This window comes from Lissotriton helveticus, chromosome 5_1, assembly GCF_964261635.1.
Source record: "Lissotriton helveticus chromosome 5_1, aLisHel1.1, whole genome shotgun sequence".
Classification (NCBI taxonomy): domain Eukaryota; kingdom Metazoa; phylum Chordata; class Amphibia; order Caudata; family Salamandridae; genus Lissotriton; species Lissotriton helveticus.
This window is the reverse complement of record NC_136065.1, coordinates 318,307,738-318,320,321: the sequence shown is the minus strand read 5'-3', so window position 1 is coordinate 318,320,321 and position 12,584 is coordinate 318,307,738. Positions and strand designations below refer to the sequence as shown.

The 12,584-nt window shown below is 43.4% G+C and overlaps 1 protein-coding gene across 2 annotated transcripts in view; it reads left to right on the top strand.

Annotated features, from left to right (window-relative positions):
- C5_1H1orf159 (chromosome 5_1 C1orf159 homolog) overlaps window positions 1-12,584 on the top strand; it is a 292,203-nt gene that overhangs the window by 221,187 nt on the left and 58,432 nt on the right. For both annotated transcript variants that reach the window (XM_078642367.1, XM_078642366.1), the window contains exon 6: window positions 10,447-10,512. In XM_078642367.1, the coding sequence (XP_078498493.1) occupies window positions 10,447-10,512 (66 nt within the window). The remainder of the gene's footprint in view (window positions 1-10,446; window positions 10,513-12,584) is intronic.

Below are 12,584 nucleotides of genomic sequence, written 5' to 3'. Positions count from 1 at the left end.
CGAAGACCCCGGAGGAGGAAAGGCTCCGGCCCACCCGCCCCCCGATCAATTAATAACGAGAATAAGACCATACATCAAAACACATATGAGGTAGAGGAACATAGGCTTACATCCCTGGAAAAGTCACACAAAACAAGGCATCAGTCAAAAACGAAACGTTTAGCTCTCAACACCACCTTCAGCACCGCCCGGGTGGGTTTCGGACTCAGTCTCAGGAGGTCTATTAGGCAGGGAGTCCAGCCAGTCATTCACAGCCTCTGGCCGATCAAAAAAGAAAGTTCGATCATCATGCTCCACCCGCAGCCTGGTCGGAAAGAGCATTGCGTAACGCATCCCCAAGTCCCTAAGACGTTTCTTGGCACCACGAAATCCCATCCGCTGCTTCTGGACCTGTTGGGAAAAGTCCGGATAAAAGTTCACCGTGGCATTTTCAAAGGCTACTGGGCCCTTCGCCCGCGAGGCCTGCAGGATAGCGTCCCGATCTCTGTAGTGGAAAAGCTTGGCAACAATAGGTCTTGGCGGGGCGCCAGGCTTGCCCTGGCCCCCCGGAACACGATGTGCGCGCTCCACTGCGAAAAATTTACTAAGGCCAGCCGGTGAAAGGTGATTCTGGATAAGATCTTCAACCAGGAGATCAACCGAGTGGGGTTCTGGATTCTCCGGCACACCAACCACGCGAACATTACAGCGACGCGCCCTGTTCTCAAAATCCTCCAAGCGCCGGGTCATGAAATCGTTCACCCTGCGGAGATTGCCAATCTCCGTCTGAATATCAGAGACGTCCGTCGTGAGGCTGGAAGATTTGATATCCAACGATTTCACCTTTTCGTTCGTCTTGGAGAGAGCGGCTCGAATCAAATTGACCTCAATCGCCACAGTGTCCAGTTTGTGGGCCAAAGTTTCATACTGGTGGCCTATGGATTCCCTCATGCCAGAAATGGCGCCCATGATGTCTTGCAAGGAGGGCTCCAGCGACGCATCTAGTACTTGGTCCGACGCAGTGGGACCGGGCAGGGCAGCTCCGGGGGACCCCTTAGAGTGGGTATAACGATCCATGACATTAGATTGAACCGGACCCCCGCGCAGAGGTGCCTTCGTCTTGCGCGTCTCTCGGTCCCCTCTGCCCGCCATTTTGAAGATGCGTCACAAGCAATGTCACCAGGGTCGACAGGCCGAGCACCAGAAACGGAGGCCCCTGGACCAAAGGACTACAAGAGATGTAGCACCAGGATAGATGCAGCCCACTCCAGAAACAGTGCAGCCAAGGGCCAAACAACCTACGTGGAGAGCGGCCGCAGCTCTGGCCCAGCCCTCTCACCAATGTCCCAGTCCGAGGCAGAAACGAAACCGAAACTTAAGAGGGGGTCTCACACGTCCAATCCCCCTGCCGTTGTTGTTCAACTCCAAGACGGCCACCGAACCTCACCCAGTCCCGGGCGCACTTCGAGGGCGGAGCCCAAAAGTTCAAGTGAACATAATTCAGACACCCAATGTCCAAATTCGTTTATGAAAAGTCCAGGTAGATCAGCCCAACGTCCTCTATATGAATCCTCGCAAAAATCAGGATTAAATCAGGATATTAAGCCGGGAGCGGCGGGGGTCCGGGGAGCGCTGTGCTCACGCGGCCATCTCGGATGCCCGCCAAGCTCCTCCATGCCTTTGCATTGTTGGTTGAGTTTTCAACTGGATTTTATGGTGAGGGGAATCCTCATCGTATCCTACATGATTTTTGTATAGTGCTGGGGCCTGGGCTACAGCCCATTTCCTGGCATAGGTGTATTTTTTATGAATTTGAATATGATTTGAGAAGGCTGGCATAATTATCTCTTCGCCATGTGGGCACTCCCTGACAAATTCAGGTGGCCAGTCTTGTTCAGCTAGAAGGATGTCATAACCCTTAGAGAGCTTCTCCCAAAAGAGTGCTCCAATTTTTCTTGGTTTGTCCCCCTCCATCCGGAGTGTTACTTCATATAACGTATGTGGTACACTAACCCCGTTATCTGCAGTTTCAACTCGGATGTTTTCATTCAAGTCCACTGTCTCCAGATGATCCTTCAGGATCTTGCAAGCTATGGTTACCTCTGCTGCGCGGTCTAGGATTGTCTGGACCCACTCCCCATTCTTGAGTTGTGTCCTCAAGATCCTCGGCATGTCTGATCTTTAGACTTGCTATCTTCTTTTTGGTGAATTGAGTTTTCTTATTTTTTGGAACGTGTTGTTCGTCTTTGGACTTTACTCGTTCTTCTTTTTGTTCTGATCGTCCTCTTCTTTCGGATTTCTGCGAGGAAGTCTGAAAGGTACGAGAGGAACGTGTATCATTATCTTGATATCTATCAGGTTTTCTCAAATTATCCCTATTTCTAAGGTTGTATCTCTTTTCAGAGGGCTCCTGTTGAGGAGACCTTCCTCTGGACTGTGAACGCTTCTTTCTAGGAAGTTTCTGTGTAGTGTTTTCCCACTTCTTCTTAGGAATAGTGAGATTATTTTTAATAAAAACTTTTTCAGGATTTTCAGTTAGTTGTGGTTTTACTGGTTTCCCACCCAAACTATCTCTTCCTAGTTCTTCATAGGATTTTCAGTAATTCTGGCAAGCTCATATGGTTGCTCAGTAATATCTGTTTCTTTTAGTTTTTGGGGGATCGCCACAGATGCTGCTTCACCTTTAATGTTGGCTAATAGTATAGCCCAGACATGTTTGAAATCTTTCAGTGATTTCATACCCAGATAGAAGGCCGGTTCTGGACCGTATTCATTTTGAATCGGTCTCAGAACGTCTGGTATTACCGCCATAGACGGCACACCATGTCTTTTTGTGTAGATTGAGGCAAAGACTGTACCCCAAGTGTCGCAGTCCTCTACGTGTGGTGCAGTCCCCATTGGTAAACAGATTGTCAGAATCCTGTGTTTCTCTTGAGGTGTATTATCAGGGAATACTGCCTCTATTGGAGTAATTTTTGGGCTAACCAGAACGGAATTTGATCTCGTTTTGCGGGCAATTTACCACTGACTGACTGTATAGTCTGTGGTGTCATTTTGTTTGTGTTCCCCTGGTGTGGGATGTGCTGTGGAATTCTTACAGCTGGTTGGACTGTTAAAGTCCTCTTGACATATTGAACCAACTGCCTGTGTATTTTAATCAGCTGTTTTAGCTGAGCTAACAGTTCAGGAGCTGTCATTCTTTCAATGTCAGGATGTGGTGTATAGCTGGCTAGTACCGGCCATTTGGCTCCTGGTCTACCTAGTGGACCGAGCCTGGTGATGTGATTTTGACGTTGTAGAGCGCCATTAAACCAGAGCTGATGCTCTTGGTAAGTTAGTGGAATTTTAACGTCCTCGAAAGGAACGTATTCCTCTGGCGGTTTCTCTAATTTATAGAAGTGGAACTCGTGTGTTACTGCATTTGCTGCAGGAAACAGAATCCATGAATAGAATACCTCTTTCTGCCGATATTCATGTGCCTCTATAACAAATATTACTTTACCACCTCTCAATGATACTCCATTTTCTATAAGTTTTATACTGATTGTTTTCCTTATATTTGCCAGGATGAGTATGGTATCCGCGTCATTTTGTTGGAGATTCGTGTCGTCTAAAGCTGCCAGAGCTGCTAGTGCACCTCTCTCCCTTTCGTCGTCACGCTCTGTCATTCTTGTTGACTGGAAGTGTTGCAGAACAAGTTTCAAGGAAACAAAGATTAGGTGCACAATATTTTTGGAACACTGTATCCTTCAACGTTGAACAAACTAAAAACTAATATATAGGATTCTTTCGTCCTACTTAGTTTAAAGCGCATATTTTATCCTTTAACCCACTCCAGGCGTCTATTGGAGTATTTTTACCGGAAAAAGGGGTCTGTGTGAAAAGCACGACTGAGATACTCTAGTATCTAGCGTTAAATTATCGCCTTACCAAACGTTGGGCGCCATGTAGTGTAGTTCCTATATTCCCTATAGGCTCTGCGCATTGGAATGGTATATCCTGTAGTTTAGACGTAGGACTGAGGTCGACTAGGTCTCTACCGAATATACTAGACTTAATTGTGTATGTGCCAGCTAGCTCAGAGGTCACTAGAAACTTTCTCGAATGAACAAGAAGTGATTAGTTTCTGACAACCGCTTAAAACATGACAACTTTGTTCCCCAAGAATAAGAAATATATCTCTAGAGTTGCGGAAACAATAGATAGTTATTTCACTCAGTCAATCGTGCATGCTTCGTTTCACTAGAGGTGCAGAGAAATAGAGAGACTGGCGTTTTCAATAAAAGGTATTTATTGAAAAGTCTTCTTTCTCAAGCATAAGAAATTAACTGCTACAATCGTAATACTTGTTGTAAAGTACAATGCGTACAGTACTATAAAATAATACTGTAAAAGCTTGATATGGTTTCTATGCCATATAGTACATAAAATACATACATTGATAAATGACTAAAAGTACTCAACTGGTGCTTCTAAAATACACCTACCCCGGTGTTCCTAACCTAGATCTAGTACAAGGGAAGAAGTAAGTGAGGTGTAGCTTAGTTTCAGTATTCTTTTTCCAAGAATCTAATCCAAGAATTTCTCTTAGGGTCTAATCAGCTCTGTACCTTGGTTTTAGACTGTAGGAGCTCTGGTATCTCTCTCTCAGGACTCGATTTCCCAGCAAACCCCAAGGGTAGCCTGGAAACACTGGAGCTGGATATCTCGGCTGGAGAAAGTACAGCGTCTCTCAGTGCGTCAGCTGCAGGGTCGGCTTCCTTTGGCACTTGCTGCAGCAGGGTGCGTCGGGCAAGTAGATAGTCGAACTGCTCCAAACCACCGTGTGTTTGTTTGGACAAGTGTGGGCATATTTATACCTTTATACCTTGAAGGTGCCGAGTTTGAAGTAAGATTGGACATAATAACGGCATTAGAGACTTAATTCTATGAGTTCTTGGATACATTAATATTTATGCAGGGGGATGTCCCTGACTGCTGAAGGCGGGTTTTTCCAAAAAATCATTGTACATTTTCGTAACTAGTGGAAGTAGCCAAGCTGTATTAGGACTACTTGAGCTATGTCTTAATATGGTTATGATTACTATGCCTCTATAAGGATACAGCACTTTATACCTATATAAGGGCATGAATCGGGAAAATTACACTAAGGTCCTAAAACGCTGTACAACAACAGCACTTGTCAAACTTGCTGTGCGATAACCACTAAAAGTGGGATGCCTTATGGGTGTCATACATTTTCTCGAAAAGCAGACGTTTTGATACAATGACAAGACTTGAACCACTGCGACGACGATATGTGACGCAGATACTGATTTTTTTTTTCTCTCAGGTTTTCATTACTAACATTGAATCAGGCATGCCAAAGTTTATTAAATAAATTCGGAGAGCCTTTCTAGACTGTACACATGGAAAATAGAATATGGTGTCACTAGGGGCGTCGTAACCTCGGGTTTGCCTATTTGGAATAATAACTAGATCAATGCTGCCTCTAAGGGTACGTATATTTTACTATGATTTGTATTTCTTCGTACTCTCTAAGTTGATAGTCCATAGGATCACCAGAGCATTGATGAAAAAGCGTTATAAGCATTTTTGTTACCTTATATATATATTAAAAAGATATTATGTATAACTCAATGACCCTATAAAAAAAATATTAACATAAGTGTTTTTGAAGATATATGAGTAAAAGTAATTATTGTTTTAAAGTCACTATGGCCAAAATGCGACTTGAAGCCAAATCAATTTTTATACAACGGAATAGCGCAAACAATTTCATAATTCATATAAACCTGCTGTGGTTATGTTTTCCTTGAGGTTAGAGAAGCTCTGTGCTTTTTAATCAAGAAGGACCCTTGCGTCTCTGCTTAAGGTGTGAATTGGCTAAGGAGAGCCTGTAGAGTTTCCTGTGAAGTGGCGGACTGAAGAATGTCCACATTTTACAGGCCATTTAAACCAGCCCATTATAGTTAAAGAGGAAGTTAAAAGTTGGACCCTAGCTTACAGACTAGAGGTCCCTCAAAATTACTGGAAACAAATGGAAGCAACAAAGCAAAGCTGCTTCAATGGGGTATAGGACATTGGCAACTTTCTATCTCCCTTCAAAGCTTTGGATGGGTTCACCGTTAAGCCAACCCCATATCCCACACAACGTCAAATGCCTCCTTTAGATGATTTTCTCCTTCGCATGAAGACATCCGCCACTGCTCGGTCAACCATAAACCCTATTTCCTAGCCAGTTGCTTTTGGCACGCCAAAGGGCATGCCGGCGTCTACCTGGCACCAACGAGGCCCCAGACAGCCTTCAGCAGGGCCGCTCAGAGCATCAGCTGCATTTATTCACAGGTCAGTTTTAAAAATGAAGGCCTGTAATGGGGTTATTGCTTCCCCGCTTGTATGTGATAATGCTTTATCTCCTGGTACAAGATGGCAAACAACCAAATTCTGAAAATAACTGTGCCGAGGTACTCTGTGTGCACCGCACCCTCAATGTAATGTAACAATAACTGTATAGAGAAAAGCAAGAGGGTGTGAAGCTTTCCTTAAATTCATATTCCTCCCCCCTCCCCCACCACCACCGCCGTGTCACAAAAGGAATATCACAGTTATCACAGAGTGAGAGAGTTAGTGAGTGGAAGAGGGTGTGTGATAGTGTGTGTGTGAGAGATTGGGGAGAGAGTGTGTTTGTGAGGGAGTGAGAGAGAGTGAGTGGGAGAGTGTGTGAGAAAGAGGGAGTGAGCGAGACAGTGTGGAAGAGAGGGTAAGTGGGAGAGAGAGTTCATGGGAGAGTGTGTGTGTGTGTGTGTGTGTGTGTGAGAGAGAGAGAGAGAGAGAGAGTGACATAGACAATATAAACATCTATACTATAGAGTACTGGATGTGAAGTGATATTTTACTGTAAGAAATAACCCGATACCTCTCACCCACACAAAGGTCTGCTGCAATTCCCACAATTGGCAACACTGTTACATGAAACCGGAAATAGGTGGTCTGGAACTCTTCCTCCCAGATCAAAAAAAAAAACACAAAGGAGCTCCCTGCCACCCCTCTCTGACACCTGCATACCTGATACACCTCTATAGGAAATCCCCCTGAAACTGAATGTAACAATCTGCCCCGCTAGCGCCAAGAGGCCAATGGATTAGTGAACGCAGCGCTACCGAAATGCTTAGCAGATGTGTGCTTCCTAACCTGTCCAAAGCCCTTTCAGAAGCCCGTGGCCCTTTGGCTGCTCCCGGGCCCGGGGTGCGATGATCCGGATGAAACGATGCCCATGGTTCTCGGCGCTGCAAAAGGCTTTGCTAGTCCATGGAAAGAGACGTCTCCCCGAGCACTCATTAACCGGCCAGCACAGCCCCCGCCCGGCCATCCTCGTAAAAAGGCGAGATTGCCATGCTGCGCGTGCGGCCCTGCTGTTTCAGCAGTGCGCTTGCTTGTTGTGTGATAAACCCCAGGATCTGCCGCGGCACTGGAAGGTGTGCTCACATTATCTGTAAAATAGATATGAAAAAGTATTTATCTTTTCAGCACGGTACTTAAACCGGCCCAATAAACTCTGGGAAAGAACATACACTCGGGTTTAAGGCGCACTGCCAGGCATTACCGCAATATGTATATAAAACACAAAACTGCAAATAGTGCCGCACGCGATAATGGCCTTACCAAACCCTCGGGCAATCGATAAGAAGGCTACAAAGATGAAAGGAGATGAAAAGACAGGAGAGAAGGAAAACCAGCGTAGCCGTGGGGGGGTAAAAGTGAAAGCAACTGCTAATTTGTAACATGATACACAATAGATGGCACCCTGTGCGCCACTGCTCGCTCCCAACAGCTGCAGAGCTGTCGGGTTGTTGTGTATCGATTTTAGATTCCGTATAAATTTCCCGATTCATGCCCTTATATAGGTACATTTCACATTGCCCTTATATAGGCATAGAAATCCAGTCCTTATTTAGACATTGTCCATGCTAACCAAATACAGGCATGGCTACTTACATCCGTTCATCTACGTCACAACGAGTTCCTGGAAAACTAGACTCTTAAGCCTTTAGGACTTCCCCTTGCTTGAATATTGATTTCTCCAAGAACTCATTTATTATGCATGAACACTATTCCTTAGGGATTCATTCATGACGTTCTTATGCCCGACTTCTACGTCAGTACTGGTATTCCTAAACACCTTCAAGGTATAAATATACCTTCACTTGCTATGGCAAGGCGGTGCGATTTGGCTACCTACTTGCATGACGCAGCTCGCCACAGCAAGTCCCGAAGGAAGTCAACTCCCCGACTGATGCACTGACCAGACGCTGTCATCCTCCTCGCCGAGAATCCAGTGTTTCTGACTCCCCTTGCGGGGTGTTAGAGATCGAGTCCCGGGAAAGAGATACCAACCTCTCTCATTCTAAGGTATGGAGCTGATTAGAACCTAGAGAAACCTTTGGCAATTCTTGGCACAACTAAACTAGACTAAACTATAGCTGAAACAGCACCTACTTCTTCCCTCGTACTAGACTTAGGTTAGGTACACTGGGGTAGGATTATTTTAGAAGCACCAGTTGAGTATTTTAGCCTGTGTTATTTATGTATGTATGTATTTTTATATATGGCATAGCTACAGACCAATCAATCAATCAATCAAAGCATTTATATAGCGCACTACTCACCCGGAGGGTCTCAAGGCGCTGCTATTACAGTATTATTTCATATTACTGTGAACGCTGTACGCATTATACTTCGCATTCTGTCTTACGATTGTAGCAGTTCATATCTGTTGCATGATAAAGAAGACTGTTCAATAAACCCTTTTTATTGAAACGCCCGTCTCTATTTCTGTGCAACTCCGTAGAAACGAAGCATACACAGTTGACTGAGTGAAACGCTTATCTATTGTTTTCCACGACTCTGCAGATACTGTTCCGACTCTAAGGAAAACAAAGTTGTCATGTTTATGCTGTTGTAAGAAACTAATCCCTTCTTCTTCATTCGAGAAAGTTTCTAATGACCTCTGAGTTAGCTGGCACACACAAGTAATTAATTTTAATATACTCGATAGAGACATACTGACCTCAGTCCTATGTCAAATCTATAGTGTATATTATTCCAGTGTGCAGAGCCTATCAGGGATATAGGAACTACACTACAGTGGGAGTGAACATTTACAGAAAAGGTGGGACATGTACCCGCCCTTGGCCAATTGCATGCTTTCATTTTTGAAAACCACACGCAAAGGCCAATGGAATGTGTTGGAGGAGTCCGACACACACGGAGAAGTCTGAGAAGTCTGAAGTAATTTCAAGAGGCCCTCTCCTAGAGCAGCGCATGCGCGCTGTGCTAGGCTCGACCTAAAAAATGGTACCAATATGTGACTGTATCATTTTGTAGGCATGCATGTGTGAGGACCTGTGCCTGCATAATTCATTACACATACAAGATTACAAAATGAAGCAAATAAACAAGACAAAAAAGAAGAGTAAAAGAACTTTATTTACTTTTTTTTTGGGACTGGCCGCAATGTTCTGCCTTGCACTCCTCCCACTCATAAATTGTAAAAAGATAGGTGTGGGGGGGGAAATGTGGGAACGTTGGGGGCTGTAGCAGTGGTAACTTGACAGGATGAGGGAAAAAGCAGCAATAAAGGGATGGTAACATGTGGAGCAGGGGAGCAGTAGAGGAACTAAAAGGCAACATGGAACATGGAGGAGCCAGGGAGTTTGGCAGGGAGCAGAACATGAGTGAGAGCTTGCTTCATAGCACTCAGTGGTGGGGTGGGCAAATGAGGGAGAGACCTGGAATACACAGTTACTCCCATGGAGTGCTTAAGCAAAAATATTTTTATTTTTTATTTTTATAAGAAGCAAGCAGTGGAAGGATAAAACTTTATAAATAAAAACAAAATAAATAAATAGAAGCCAGGCCATCTGATGGATGGTAGAGAGACTATGCTCCAGGGGAGGACAAACACAGGATGGACAAGCTGGGACAAGGACACCGGTAAAGTAAGAAACCAGTAATGAGGGACAATAAAAGCAACCAATGGTAAGCAATGGGTGGGCCATGTAACTTCTCGGCAATCCGGCAGTAAGTCTTTTGCAACCAGAAAGCTTACGCTGCCTGGTAGATACAGGATAAAAACGTATAGCTGTCCTCATCAGTTCAGTCTTCTGAGTCGATGCTTCTCATTCAGTTTGAATAGGATGACTCAAGCCTGCTCAATCCAGACACAAGTTTTATATTGTTATCTTCGGATAAAATGAAAGCTTGGAGAATGAAGGGCTTTAGGATCCTTTTGAACTACGAGAAGCAAGGATATAGTGGAATGCACAGGAGCAAGTTGACAGACTGCTTTATTTGGTCATTATTGTGAAGATTGCCGTAAATCCGAGTGTAATAGTGTATTAAATGGTGGAAAGTTGCAATGCAGTATTTAGTAGCTCTTAAACGTATCATATTTTTGTTCTGCAGCCAGTGGACGAGTGTTAGAGTTGCATATGAACACCAGCACCACTGCCCCTGACTTGCACAGTATAGGTAAGCTTCTCAGTTGTTATTGCATTACAGAAACTGCTGTACTATCACGTTCAAAGGCAGAGTCATGTGAGAAAGATTTTAGGATGTTATGGGGATACGTTCTGCACTTTATAATTTACTATGTTGGGTTTAAACGTGTTTTTTCATTTATTTCCTAAATATTTTTGACTTGTTTCCCTTTGCATGTCTTCCTTGTTTTAGGTAGGTAGTTGTCGAAACCCTTATTCTTTGTTGTACCTGTAAGGATGTTTGGAGGTGATTAGTGAGGGCAGAGGAGAAGTGGTATTAAGGTAGTGTAGGAACTTATGTATTTGTGTTGACTGCTTATGGTTTATTTTTTCCCAATGTTTCAGATCTTTGTTTGGCTGCAATTGACAAATGATTTTAATTTGTGAGCGAATGCTGTGTTTTGATGTAATGTTAAACAATGCTTGCACTACTCTTCACCTGCTACAAATATTGTTGTGTGAAGATTCCCCAAAAATCAGTTTCTGCAGTGTGGCACACACAGTGGCAGTATTAAGGGAAAACTCATAAGTCCCAACTGAAGCTTATTTTATTTCCTACATCCCCATTACATATGTTTGAGTTGTCTAAAAACAGACATTAGTCTCAACTCTTTTATGGGTAGTGGAAACGTGGAGTACGTTTTAGATAGTCTAGTCTCCTAACATGGTCAGTGTTGCTTTCTCTTTCGTAAGTTATTGAGATACCTGCCACTTGAACATGGTCCCAGTTCCTTAAGGGCGAGAGTGAGACCAACTTGTTGTAAGTATTTGTTTCACCATCAAGAGATTTCCAGGTGCAAAAAAAACTTTGGCAGAGGTAGGCTAAAAAGGAAAAATGAGACCGAGTGGCTTATTTATTCATCTTAGTTTTATTTAATTCTCAGGCTACTTGTGAGGTGTGGGAGGAAGCATTACTGGTTAACACAAAATATAAGAATGATCATAATGGGGTTAGGTTGGTAAGAAGGCTACGCAAGTTAAACGCTTTCTGTTGACCTCTGTTCAAATCCTGGTTAAGCCAACTCAGTCTTTTGGCCATCCAAGGTCGATTCACTAGCATTACATTGGGTAATAGTGACACTAATTTTCATTACACCGAAAGCGCGGAAGTTGTGGGATGGAACACTATTCAGAAATATGTTATGAGGTCGTACTCTATGCAGATTGGATTAGGAGAGTGTTTAGTCTTTTTTGGTGTTTTTGGGGGCTGGTTTCTAAAGTCATCTTTAAAGTTGGGTACAGTGATGAAGATGGGGTGATAGATAGCAATGAGCTTCAGTTAGTCAGAGAGACAAACTGAGAATGAGAACGCTGATATAGCTCCTCTAATAATGGAGAGATGTATTGAAATTTAAGAGAGACCACTCAAAATACAGAGTTTAAGTCGGTATAGAGTCATAAATTGAGAAACACAGAGAAAGGGAAGCAAGACAATATAATCAGTGTAGGGACTAGGTGAGTAGGAGAGGGGCAAACTTAGTTTATATATTTAACCAGACAGTTCTGGGTATTTCTGCTTAAATAACAGAAAAGGAGGGTATGCATACCTACTTGGGCTTGGCTTGTGTCCATGGGCATTAGAAGCATAAACATTAATCTGGTAACAGTGGTTTCACATCTTGGGTTTACACTCCTAGATGGTCACACACTGTTTGCCTCTCAGACCAGGTCAGAACGACAGTATCCCCTTCACAGAGGCAAGCACCAAACAAAGATCACACAAAGTTTTTTTGCTCAAATTTGAATTTATCCTAAAAAAGACAAAAGGCATTAGGCAATAACAGTAAACAATACGGTAAACAATAACAGAGCCGAAGCACAATTACACAAGTGGGTCTGAAAACAGTCTCAAAAGTACAATCAATCTGAACAGGGTTTTAGGCATTCCTTTGGGTATCTATCGAATATTCTTTATTGTATATGATATTAAAACCTTTACAAATTAGCTAAAAGAAGAGCGTCCTTTAAACAAATCTTTAAAATTTTAAAACATGTTATGAATAAATACATAGAATTCAAGTAATTGTCAAAGTGCCTTCGAGTGCAAGCAGCCCTGTTGTTACA